This window comes from Pseudopodoces humilis, chromosome 6, assembly GCF_049639895.1.
Source record: "Pseudopodoces humilis isolate 2021_Gansu_Grassland_sample_001 chromosome 6, ASM4963989v1, whole genome shotgun sequence".
In the NCBI taxonomy this organism is placed as follows: domain Eukaryota; kingdom Metazoa; phylum Chordata; class Aves; order Passeriformes; family Paridae; genus Pseudopodoces; species Pseudopodoces humilis.
In genome coordinates this window covers 11,576,948-11,590,593 of record NC_142205.1, presented here as the reverse complement: position 1 = coordinate 11,590,593, position 13,646 = coordinate 11,576,948, and the positions used below count along the sequence as shown (strand labels likewise).

Genomic DNA, 13,646 nt, shown 5'->3' with positions numbered 1-13,646 from the left:
CTCCCGCCGAGAGCGGGGCTCCTCGGAACCAGCGCCCTCAGCCCCAGCCCCGCTTCCCTCCGTTCCGGAGACTCCTCGGAACCAGCGCCCTCAGCCTCAGCCCCAGCCCCGCTCCCGGGGGGCCTGCTGGGCCAAGCGGACACCACCACCCGCCCCTCTGCGGACGCTGAGGCGATTCAAAATGGTGCCCAGCGGCGGCCGCCCCTCGCCCCCCTCCGCGCAGGCGTTTCCTTCCCCAGCGGGCGGTGCTTCCCCTAGCGCGTCGGGTAGGGGGAGCGGCGGCGGGGCGGGAGGAGTCTGAGCTGCGGGGGCTGGAGCATCGTCGGAGGAGCCCAGCACCTGTCCCGCAGCCAGGTGTGCGCCGCTGGCGCCATGGGAGGTCCCGCGCCGCGCCGAGGGGGCGCCCGGCGAGGGGCGACTGCTCCGTCTCAGCCGCGCTGAAGCCGGCGCTGCTCCGCGGGGACCGGAGAGCAGCGACATGGACCGCCCGCCGCAGCCGCCGGCCGTCTCCTAGTCCCGCAACAGCGGCTGTGGGGCGGGTCGGGCATGGCCCAGCGTGACGAGAGCGACGGAGGGCAGCGCTACCCCGGTGAGGTGTCCGGGTTCCTCGGAGCCCTTCCTGCTCGGGCGGCGGCGCAGCCCTGCCGGGGCTGGGGATGTTGGTTGGTACCTGTTGGTGCGAGGGGCAGAGCCCGGGGCAGGCGGAAGCAGCCTCAGCACTGAGGGGCTGCACTGGCTGCGGCTACTGGCCGGGACCACGTTTAAAAGTTAAGAACAGGTGGGCTGAACCTTCGGAGTGTTCATTGGTGGGTTAAAGACCACAGAGAAGAGTGAGCGCTGCTTTTTCTTTTTTTTTTTTTTTTTTTTTTTCCCTTTCAGTTTCTTTGGGTTGTTTTGTAAGCGAAGGCCGCTAGCTCGGAACCTTCGCAGAGCGAGTCGTGTTCAGCCCGTGAGAAGGAGGAAACTTTCATCTCGCTGCCTCTCTTCTAGTCGAAGTCTTCCAGGCAATTAGCAAAGCCCAAACAAAACTACATCTTACAGTAGCTGAAGTTCTCCTGACGTTGCTGCTAATTTAATGTAATAATTTTCAATAATACTGGTGTGGGGACGGTAAAAGCCCTGTAAAGCGTTTCTGGAGCAGAGGCTTTAGCAGAGCACTGTAACTTGTTTGTATTGCCTGCCTGACGGAGCAAAAGCAGTCGAAAAGCAGTGAATGGCTTCCTTATGATTACTCTCCGAACACTCCGCTCAGAAGCCAGATTTGTAAACCTCACGCTTCTAAAAAGGTCACCAGCTGAGAGTTAGATAATAGTCATCTTAATTAAAAAAGAAAAAAAAAATCCTCACTAGTTTATTTTTGCCGGTAAAATTTCGGCAGTACTTACATAGTAGCCTTAATTGCTGTTTAGTTTAAAGGCAGACTTTTTGTAGCGTCAGGAGTTCTTCACTGTTGTCAATGCTATGGCTGTTAGAACATGCACTTAAACAAATGGAACCAAGAAATCTTTAATAAACGAAACTGAGTTTGATGCTCTTGTTCACCGAGGTCACCCAAACCTGCCCTTGATAACAGCAGTTCTTAGTACATGCAACAAAAATATTGTTAAACGTGAAGAATATAAACCGTTAATTAAAAAAAAAAAAATCCTTTTAAGAAGAAAAAAATAATTGCAATTTTGTAATTGAAAAAATTCCTTATTCTTAAAAGCTTGTGGAAAAAATGCTGGCAGAAGTAAGTGTTGAAGAGATAATGTGTGATGTTAACTCTTTGAGAACTGAGATGTATATGCAATCATTCCTCGTGTCATTCCTGTGAGGCAAGAAAATATAAAGCCTATTTTGTAAATTGTTGTCTTACTCTTGTTGCGTGCCTAAATTGCAACATAACTCCCAGCAAACTTGGAATAATGGGCCTTGAGTTGGTATCTTTCTGGTTTTGTTTTACTCTAATAGTTTGGCATTGCTGTTATCTTTAACTTTTATATCAAACTGGGTTAAAAAGCCATTTTATTGTAGATCTTAGGAATTATAATCAAATATGTCTTGTTCCCTCTGTATGGTTGAGTGATATGCAAAGCCAAAATCTGTTTTAAAGCCTCTGGTTATTGTCAGAACATGCCTTCTTGCATGCTGTGATTAGAATTTGGGGAATGTGAGGCTGTATGGACAGCCCTACTGAGATAGATGTAAACTCCACCTGTCAGAAAAAAAATTTACCCAGGAGAGGTCCTGAAAGCAGAACTAACGTATGTTGCTGTTTTCATGGGGTTCTGATACTTGTACTTCAGAGCCTTTCTGAGTTTCTTTTTGTTTAGGAATCATCAGTGATTTTTTATTCCCAAACTGACATGTAAATTTCTGGCATCCACAGTGTTCTGTGGCAGAGTAGTGCAGGTTAGCTGCCCTTTATATGAAAAGTTGTGTCCTGATGTTAATTTTAAACCTGGCTACAAAGCTGTCTTTATCACATGCTCCTTAGCACTGAAGTTGGAAGTGTTAATGACTAAATAACATCTACCTGCTCTCTTATAGCCATGTGACCTCGGCTGTATTTTCCCAACTACCTTTTCCTTCTTATTTCTTGTGGGATGTTCCCTCTTATGAGCTCATGTTCTCTATAAGACATTACAAATACTGTTTTTATTTAGATCATCATATATTCAAATACACAATAAGTAAGCAGACAAAATTGCATACTATTTCTCAATATGATGATAATGTTTCAACATAGTTATGTTAATAAATGCTTTATGGAAAGAAGTTAGCATTGGAGTACATGACAGAGTATTTGACATCAATTGTCAGATTTTGCACTTACTAGTGAGGCAGCTAAAACAGAGTATAAATATCACTCCATCCTTAAAAACAATCCTACAACAACTTAACTCAAAATGAATCGAGTTCTCATGTGTGTTCTTGACAGCTGATTGCATCTCAAGTTTTCATTTAAAGCCCTTGATGGGTACACTTCAAAGCCTCCCACGGTTTCGCTGAACTGTGTAAAACCTTTGTAGCTTGCTGTTGCATAATTTGTTCCAGCAAGCTGTAGTGTTGTATACTTCTGCATTTCCTGGTTGCCTGTTTGAAGGATCTCTTCCTGTTAAATTTATTGCTTGAAAAAATACCAAGTCAAGATAAAATAGCTTCAGAATTGGTGTGGAATTTTATTTTCAGTTTTTAAAAAATTCTTTTGTTTACAGTATTTGGCCTCTTGAGCTGCTGTAGTTACTGTTTCTGCCAAGGTCACTTGAATGCTTACCATTTGTAAACTTGGTTGAGAAGAGCAAAGCAATTAAGCTAAGGACTGGCTGCTGCTTGGGAAAATCATTGAGCAGAAGTAAAGGTAGTCATGGGAGGAATTCATTATGGGAACATGCTTGTACTGTTTACCCAAACATCATCAAAGCTGTTCCTGACAGATTACATTTCTGTGTTTTGTTTTCTGGACTGCACTTTCTAGATGCATTTATAAGTTTGAATTCTTATACGTCAAACCCCTTGGTTACACTGTTCTGAAGTGTTTGTGTATATATGCTTTAAAGTAACATTGGGGCTGGATGTGCTGTGGATTTGAAGAACAATGTAATTTATACAAAGAAATAAAGGTGAACACAGGGAGAAGAAAACAGACTTGTGTTAGAAGAACAAGTGAATTCAAGTAAGACGGTCTGAGAACAAGAGATTCCAGTATATACAACAGTGATTATATCTAATGCTCTATGTTATGTCTTATTTGTACACTTGAGCTATCACCATTGACTTCTTGAGTATAGTTTGTTGCCTGCATTCAAAGATTGCTGTTTAGGGTTGTTTGTTTTTTTGCTGGCCCTTGCAATTTTAATTTAGTGAATAGAGAATTCATAATGTACACAGTTGGTGTGCCAGCTATTTCAAGACATCATTTTAATTGCAGGGGATGTAAACTTTTCAAACCATGGTAATATGAAAAAAAACCGAGTTGCTATAGCAACTCTTTAAGAAAAGAGTTCACACATCTTCACAATCTTTTTAGTCAAAACAATACACTTGAAACCTTGCTGAGGAAGAGGATTTGGCAATTGTTGCATTGATTGATTGGATGGGTAGCATATAATTGGCTGTTAAAAAGTTCTGAAGAAGTCTAAAAGATGAAATATCCAGGGTTATTTCTCCTTGACTTTTGTCTCTGCTTAGGAGTGGATTGAACTGGAATTTCATATCTGCTAGTGAATATCATTTGGGTAGTAAATTAAAGATTAGTGTGGCATACAAAGTACAGTTGGATTCCTGAAGTTTCCACATGATTGAAAACTTGTGGAAAAAAAATTTGTTTGAATGTGAGTGAGATATGTTTGAAATGAGTTTTCTCTCACTCTCTGCCTGTTGGTATCAAAATGCCAAACTATTGATATTCTCAGATCTAAGAGTGGACTGTGTGTCAAAGCCTGGTGTTTGGCAGGGCTGAGGTGACATTAACCAGGAGTTTAGATCTGCTATGGGATGGCAGTTTTCACTGATGTTTGAAATTGGGAAGTTTAGGTTTTCTTTTGGGATATGTATTTGTTTTTTAAAAATAGAATGTGGGGAAGACCTTCTAGAGAACAACTGTCACCTTTAATTAAAGTCCTTTACTTGAGAGAGGATAGGAGACCAGAAGCAGGAGACCAGGCTTCAGAAACAGAAGAAAAATCTGTCTAAAGCAGTCTGTTTGCAAGATGGAATGAGTACTGTTCTTCACTCATTCACACTTATCCCAGAGTGTTTCAGAGAGAAGAAATTGAAGCAATATGCATATTTGCGCATATTTGTTCTGCCAACTGCTGCAGGGTAATTGCATTGCAAACTTCAGAAGAGCTGTAGACAATTTAACTACTCATATGGAAAGAGAAGATCTGTGTAATGTCAGATTAATGATCATATAGTGTTGAAAGGATCAGTAGCAGTTCTGGAAGCCAGGGCAGTATTCCTGATGGTGTTCCAGATGTATGAAAGTTGCCATCGAGTTTGGTGCATCCACCCTGTAGCTCCTATTTGACAGGCTTTGCTTTGCCGATCATTCAGATTCAGACTGCAAGTGAGGCACTGAATGGATTAGCTGACCTGCTGGCTGCTCCTGGGGAGACAGCATGGAGCGATATTGCAAAGATGAAGGATCACAGTCCCTGAGTGCAGTAAATACGATGTATTTGCAAATGTTACTGTTACTAGATGTGCACTGATGAAGTGCGTTGTATATTGTGGAAGCATTGAATATCTGGATAGCTTTATAGCTGTTCAGATTTTACATCTGATGTACATCTCTTGCTTAATGCAACAATGATATATTATACATTCTCTTCTGTGACAAATTTATTATCAGTTTTATGGTTTCCAGAAGAATACTGAGAAACTCTGTTTAAATGAACACCTCTGAATCTGGTCTAAGTGTATGGAAACAAGTTTTATAGCCCTCTGACATCAGAAAATATGAATTTGAGTGTATAAAAATAAATTTCATATATTTGCTTCAATATTGGCAGGGAACATTAAAATATTGCAGGTTTTATAGTATGTAATTTCACTCCCAGGAGATGTGTAAGAAGCAATGGGCACACAAACTGCTTATGAAAAGCTTTTCATGCTTGACATTTTCTAGAAGTGTAATTTAAGTTGCCATTGTCCTGGTTATTCATGCTGGGGGAAGGGATAGTAATTGTTTGCAAGAGAAGACAAATAATTTTTAATTAGAAGCCTAAATTAGGACAAGACTTGAGTGCATTAAAAAAACAAACCAAGAAATAATCATGGAAAAAAAAAACAACCCTATGAAACAGTCAAGAAAAAATCACAACCTTCCTGCAAACTCATAATCTTTTCTTTCCTTTTAACCAGTTACCAGCTGGGACAAGACAACTGATGCAAATTTATCCAACACTTTAAATGGTTTGACCTTCGTGGGAATTCTGGATACAAGAGTGGGCAGCAGTATCCAGGGCCTTCAAAACTTGAACTCTGGGATGCCGAGAGATATCTCATTGCCTGAGTATGGACCTGGCCTCCTGTCCAGTGCTTTAGAAGATTGTCATAGCCTTAAATCAGTGGATTCTGGTATTCCAACTCTAGAAATAGGAAATCCAGAGCCTGTTCATTGCAGTGTGTTGAATGTGAAGAGAAAGCAATCAGAATCTGAACTTGTGCCTGACAGGGCTTTTCAGAGCGCATGCACACTGCCACCATATGTGCCTCCATATTCGCTGACTGCTGAGCATGACCATGCCGTGCAAAAATCCTCGACTTTCCCAAGAACTGGGTATGACACTGTCAAACTTTATAGTCCAACCTCAAAAACTCTAAATCGAAGTGATGATATCTCTGTTTGTAGTGTGTCTAGTCTTAGCACAGAACTGTCAACAAATTTATCAGTTAGCAATGAAGACATTTTGGACTTTGTGGTCACAAGCAGTTCAAGTGCAATTGTGAATCTCGAGACTGATGAGGCACACTTTTCAGACATTACCCTGAATTCCTCTAGAGAGAGCAATGACCAGAACCAGCAGCAGTATCGTCACGAGACAGACGTGGACAGTAAACGGAAAATACTGGGACCTTTTACAAACTTCTTTGCCAGGTAATGTTTCCATAAAATATATTTTAATGGATTATGTAAGATCTTAGGAGAAAGGTCTTGTTTGATATCGCACTTTGAAAGATAAAAGAGCTTGGTGTTTTATTTTTTCTGTTATGAGTAAATAGGCAAATGTTGCTTGAGACTAAGGCTCTGCATCCTACTTTATGTTAAGTTTATGGTGTATGCAAGTATCTTAAATCTTGGAAAATTCCTTCTATATTACAGTAAAAGGATTTCTGAACAAGATCTTTTTTCTTCTGAACAGTGGCTTCTCCATGATATCTTTTGTAATTTTGGTCTTTAATCTTTTGTCACCTAAGTGGATGAATATAGGTAGGATCCATACCTGTATTAAAGAACTTTTACATCTGAGGATTCATAAGTGGTTTAGTAGGGATGGAATATTTTATTGATCATTCTAGGGTATGAAGCTTAAAATGCAAATACTTTACAAACACTTGGTGTGACTATTGTGATCTTTTCAAATCTCAGTTACTGTTTTTTTAATATCCTTTTCCTTAATTTTTGTATGGAATGAAAACATCTTACATCACCCGCTTGTTGAAATTACAGCATTGGCTATCCAAAGCAATTACTAAATGTGGCCCTTGTATGAACAATAAGGTTCTAAATGCAGAGACCCCAGGGAAGTGGGCAATGAGGAGGAGAACTGATCTACTTTTGAGGGCTGTTTGCTGGTGGGTTCTTTTTTTTTAAGTTATGTAAGGCCTTCATGATGTCTCTTAACTTACATCATCTGAAGTTTGATGTATTTTACATAAATTGTTCTAGAAAGACATTTTAGACATCAAGTGGAGCTAGCTGTAAGTAACCTGTTTTGCACATGGCTTCAGCTAATATCTTTTTCCTCATGCTTTTTTTTTTTTTTCCTTTGCATGAGACAAGTAGGCTAATAAAATACATCAAGAACTGGGAAAAATCGTTCTTTGAAAGGCCGTCTCATTTGCAAAGCATGAGAAAATCAATTTGCTTAGACCTACTAAGCTGGCTGAAGCCTTTGTTGGTTTTTATTCTTAGGTTAAAGTACTGTGCAGCAGAACTCCAGTCTTCAGTCATGTTTGAGGTGCTGATGCTTTTGTGGACCCTTGTCTGTTTGTTGCCATGGAACCAGACTTAATTCTGAAGCAGGAGGCTTCTCAGCACTTCAAAGCATAAACTTTTGTTACCCATTCTGGTAGCACAACTGCTAAGTCAAACAAATGCTGTCCTTCAGCTTGGAGGGAGCACAGTTGAACAAGCACATTTAGACCTCACTCAGAATAGGATGTTTAACTGCTTCTAAACTTTTCTTATCCAACAAAGCAAAGCCATCTGTCCAAATTCTGTTCTAGTGCTGTCTGTGGTGGGTTTTGCAGTAACTGTAGTACTCACTAGATGAGCTTTTTAACCTAATCTTTGCAGGTACATTGAATGCCAGAAAACAAAGACTGTCATTACGCCCTTAAATGGAGAACAGATAATCTTGGTCACTGGGTGATGTCATTGTAAGAATATGAGGATTAAGTTCAAACTGGGTGATCGGCTTTGAAGTTCCAGGTGCTCAGTCTGTAACCTGACCTTGAATATCCTTCTCTTTGGCATCCAATTCCTGCTCTGTTTTGGAAACAAGAGTTGCCCACTTTTTGTCTGTACTTGCACACCACACCCCCATTTTTTATGAGATGGTGGTGAGTTTTGCAGGTATCGAACAAGCAGGGAACCTCAGAGGTTGTTCTGTGCCACAGGGAGTACTATTTATATTTATGCTGTCAGCACTGTTAAGGTTCAAAACATGCCATTGCTAGTTTTTGTTAGTACTTGTAATCTGCCATCCATGGGTTTGAAAACTCCCTGTTCCCTGGAGTTTCTGCGAGCTCCTTGGATTCCCAGGACTTAAACCAGCACTGAAGTAAATTAACCTGGGCCTTGCAGTGTTTTGTTTGAAAGTAGCTGCTTTCTAGAGACCTTCCCAGCCAGCTGACCCTGTGCTCTGTACTGGGGTCTGTGTGCAGTGAGATGAAGAGGAGGCATTTTGAATAGCATTGTTGAAGACCAGCTTGCTGAGATGGAGTTTCCTAGAGCAGTTTGTTACAAGTCCTGCAGTGGTGGGTATAAACAAAGTCCCAAAAAGGAGTGTGTTCTTAGCGCTGTGCTCTGTGCTGAAAGTTTCAGTCTTGCAGGTTGAGTGCATAAATTTCATTTCAGAGAACCGAGGGTGAGCCATGGCAGGAGAAAGTCAAATTGCATTGGCTTTGATGAGTGATTGACACACATGTATACAACATGGAATAATGAGACCTGGGTGCTTTGTACACAGCCTTCTGGCAGCCTCCTGGTCATGGGGTAAGGCTGCAGTGCAGAGACAGCCTTAATCTGCAGGTTTAGCTCTTTGAGGGCTTCTCTTGGTAATAGGATATAGGTCTGAACCACTGACAGCAAAGATGAGTCAGCTTAGTTTTTTGCACAAGTTGTTGATATTTGGTAAAAGGGAGAAATCTTGCTTCTTGAAATGGCACCTGTGCTTGTGTTGAACCCCATCTGGCCTCTGAGGATGTGTTAATTTCTCTGATCTTATCAGAGTAAACTTGGCCTTGACATGTCAGTTAAGATTCGAGGCTGCCTGTAGAGATAATACTGACAATAATTAGATGCCTCCAGTGCTTGGTCACATGTGCTTAAGCTACTTACATATCAATTAGGGGTAAGTCTTTTGCAGTATCAGTAAAATGCTAAGAGAAGTAGTTGTTTTAGAACATAAAGTTATTTTTTGGCACTCTGTACATTTATTTTTCCTTTTGAGACTATATGCGTGTGTGCATATGCACTGTGCACAAGGTTGCGTGTTCTGTGTCTGTTCTGTGATGTTATGAAGTTTTGGTTTGAGTCTGCATTTACAAAATGAGCTGTAGAAGAGATCAAAGGAAAAGGGAATCCTGTTGGCTCATTTCCTTCAAGATCACTTGGGAGTGGAGTGTTCCTGCCCTGCCTCCTTGAGCTATGGTGAAGAAAGTTTCCTGGACTGCTTCTCTTGCTGAGTTTGTGTCTGCTGCAGTTTGAGTATCCAGGAGGTCTTGTTGTTTCCTCGGGCTGCTGGATGCATCTTTGGGTGTGGGCAGGAAGATCCAAAGTGAGAATGAGGCCACTTTCTTGCTTATGCACAGCTTTCCTCTTTAAAGAGTTTAAGGCATCACAGGTACAGTGCTCTCATTGGGCTCCAGGTTGGCATATGAAGATGAATTACTGCTTCTGAAAGCAGCTGTAATGCTGGCTGTTGACAAAAATCCCTGACATATTGGTTGTTTTCAAGTGTCACTTGTATCAGATTTAAAAGCTCAGAGGTCTTTCACGTAAACATGAGCTGGAATTAATTTCCTTCATTTGAATACATGCAGGAACTTGGTTTGAAAACTAGTGTGAGCAAATAACTGAGAAAGTAAATTACTGGGAGAATAAAGAGTCGGTGGCTTGTCTGCTCCTTTGCCTTATCGACCCAGAGAAGTGTGGGTTCATGAGTTGTACCTTTGGACTTTACTTCTGTAATGTACTGCTGAAGCATTTTAATTGTGTAGATCTTAATCAGCTTTGCTGAATCAGGACTGTAGTGATCTTACTGCAGAAGTTGCCCTTTTCATTTATCATTTTTAATTATCATATTGGAGAGTGAGAATGAGCATTTTTGTGCTTACATGAAGAGTGACCATAAAGGGATTAGGACTATATACAGTTAAATAATAAGCCATGCAGTTTGTTTAATTTTAATGGATTACAAGCAGTGCAAGTCTTTACTTAGTCCACTGCCATGGATATTGTCTGTTTTCCCAAGAATCTGGATCTTCTTTCTTTTCAGGCTACTCTTAGAAGTTTTTGATCCGAGTGTTCCGAGTATTTGGATCTCAGGAAGCCTCTAAGGACCATAGGGACTATACATGGGATGAATGGCTTTAAGAACTTTGCATTTTACTATTTGCAAAGAATCTCTGCATTTCTGGAAGAGAGCTTCTGGAGCAGGATTGGCATCCCATGCATAGAAGCACATACCTATGACCTTACTTGTAATCTGCTAAGAAAAAGGTCTTGATTTTCAAATTAGTAGCTACTGCTTTCAGTGTTAAGTCTGAAGTCATGTGAATTTAGCATGTTTAAATCACATATGTGCACCTGTGTTTTGAGATTATTGGTCACACGTAATTTGGAGTTCTGAACTTGGGTCCAAAAGTCAGTCATCTATGTTAATGGATAGGACCCTTTCATAAGGCTGTTTGTTGCTTTTAATGAGAGAACAGCTTATTGTACTTCTCTAATTTTGATGTTAAAAGGAAGGTAGAATGACAAGAAGCATTGTAGTGTTGATTTCCCGCTTTCATGGGAATTCTCCAAAAATGCAAATTCACTGACCACAGGACGGAAGAAAAATTATGAAGATAATTGCAATTGATCTGAGATATTAGATATGACATTGTCTCATCTTCCATGCAAGTTTCTGTTCAATGAAGCCTCTTAGAGTGTTGGCTGTTCAGGAGGAGACAGGCTCAGAACAGGGCTGAAGTGTGTAGGAGGAGGAGCAGAAAGCCGGATGCATCGTGGGGGCAAATATAAATTCACTGCTTCTAACTGCAAATGAACAAAACCAAACTGAGCTGCAGGTGGAGTTGTCCAGAAGCTGATGGGAAGGATTCCAGAAACCCAGCCTCTGCTGGAGGGAACCTGCACGGCCACCTAGCACAGGCTGCTTCCCTGCCCTGCTGTGGGCTGGGCTCCCAAGTGCTGTAGTTGCCTGGCCCCACAGGATTCACTGCCCTGGTGGAGGGAAGAGAATAATTTAGTGGCCTTTTTGTCCTTCCCTGCTACTTTATCTGGGTGCATTTCTAACAAATTGTTGTCAGTAGCAGGTGGCTAAAAGGGCTGGGAAGACAGGAGGGCAAACAAGCTCATGCTTTGGTGGTGTGGCAAGCAGCATAGGCACTGAGGATCTGTTTAACACAGGATGCTGGCAGCAGTATTTCAGCAGCCCGTGAGGCATTCAGGTGTGCTCATCTGAAAGGTGCTTCAGTCTTCACAGTGTGGTTTTGGATAGTTCTTATTTGAAAGCCACTCTGTCTACTGGAACTGACAGACTAAAAGGCCTCTCCCTACCTGTATTTACTACCACAGTTCTGTGGGAAACAGAAGAAATCAGCAGAATTTTCTGAAATAAACACTCTCTCTCAAAGCAAATCTTCCACAGGTGGAAAGTTGGAATTCTACAAAGGTAAGAGCCTTTGCTTTTGATAAAGGCTGAAAATTGTATGATACAATTTTCAGAATTCCTGTCTTACTCAGAGAATGAAGTTCTGAACTTTGTCATGTGGCCTATTCTCCACTAGGTGTTGAACTGAAACTGTCTAAATTAATTTCAATCCTTTTCCCTTTTGTATGGGACAATGTAACTCTTTACAATTACAGTTCTTTTCGTTCTGCCTTAAACTGTTAACTAAATTTTGAGATATGGGTCTTTAGAATAAAGAGAAGTTGCTTTAATAGATTAAAAGCTTAGTTTTTGCTGTTGAGTAACTGGAAATAGTTTTACACAAACAAGACTTTAAACCAAGAGGCTTGTTGGACTTATTTGTTCATTGTGGAAGCTAAATGAAAATCTGCTCAGTGATACTTTGAGTTTTGGAGTTTATTTAGTAACTCTACAAAACTATGCAGTAAGTGAGGACTTAAAAGCAGGTGAAATATCTGGTTCTTTTCCAGTGGCTGGTGGAAAGCATTACAGATACTGGCTCATGAATGAAATTTATAGCATAGATGGGTGTTGAATGTTGCTTGCAGCACTGAGCTGTAATGCTCCCCTCACCCTCCTTTCCCTTGTGGGGTCACAAATCCTGCAAGCAAACCTGCTCCAGTGTGGGCTCCTCATTCCAAGGGACCACAGTGCTGCCAGGAGCCTGCTCAAGTTCTTACAGGGTCATCCTCCTTTAGGCAAATCCACCTGCTCCTCTGTGGTCCCCCATGGGCTGCAGGTGGATCTCTGCTCCATCCTGGACCTCCATGGGCTGCAGGGGCACAGCTGCCTCACCATGGGCTGCACTGGGAGCTGCAGGGAAATCTCTGCTCTGGCACTTGGAGCCCCTCCTGCACCTCCTTCTGCGCCGACCTTGGTGTCTGCAGGGCTGTTCCTCACACAGGCTCACTCCTTTCTTTTGACTGCTGCTGCTGTTGTGCAGGAGATTTTTTCCCCCTCTTAACCCTTATGCGAGGGAAGCTACCAGTGTCTCCATTGGACTCAGCCTTGGCCAATGGCAGTTTTGTCCTGGAGCCCACTGGCATTGGCTCTGTTGGACATGGGGAAGCCTCTGACTGCTTTTGACAGCAGCTACTCCTGTAGCCCCCCAGTACCAAAACCTTGCCATGCAAACCCAATACAGCACTGTACATGCTTGCTTTTGAGTAGAAAGAGTGAGAACTGTAAAAGTTTATCACAGATATGCATGAGACTTTAGGAGCTAATTCAGATTAATGAAATTAAGCTCTGTTTTCATTCTGGTTCACTGTCTCTATGAAGGTTTAGTGAATGTGTGTGTTAGATGGTCTTTGTGTCTTCATTAATTTGCAAGAGCTTTTCCAATGTTTTCCTTTGTTAAAAGGAGCTGTGAGAAGTGGATGATACACGGAATCGAGAGTATCAGCACAATTACTGCTGTGTGATGCTCTGTCTCTCCATCTGATCAAAGTACTGTTTAATGTTTAGCTGACTTTTTCTTTCCTGAAAAATGCAGTGAGCAAGGTGAAATTAGATGGAATAAATATAAGTTTTGTTCCTTGATGTTTTGATTTATACAATATCCCTTCCCGTGTTACATAATCTGTGGAAGAGTTGGAGTCAATATTAACTTTGGTTTTAAACATATTTAAAACAGCTCAGACAAGAAATGGTCTGTTGAAGTTTTCATCTTTATGTAGAATTTGATTAACAGAAATGGTATATATAAACCATAAATTTTCTGAATTGATTCCTTATTTGTGTTAAGCCTCTCTTTTTAGTCATTAAGTTCCTCCAAAGTTGTCCAGCCAAATC

At 41.5% G+C, this 13,646-nt stretch overlaps 1 protein-coding gene across 1 annotated transcript in view; it reads left to right on the top strand.

Annotated features, from left to right (window-relative positions):
• The first annotated feature begins 282 nt into the window (after window positions 1–282).
• The window catches only part of TBC1D14 (TBC1 domain family member 14), a 65,521-nt gene continuing 52,157 nt past the window's right edge, over window positions 283–13,646 (top strand). The window contains exons 1-2 of the mRNA XM_005517856.3: window positions 283–589; window positions 5,851–6,586. Of these exons, the coding sequence (XP_005517913.2) occupies window positions 547–589; window positions 5,851–6,586 (779 nt within the window). The 5' untranslated portion in view covers window positions 283–546. The remainder of the gene's footprint in view (window positions 590–5,850; window positions 6,587–13,646) is intronic.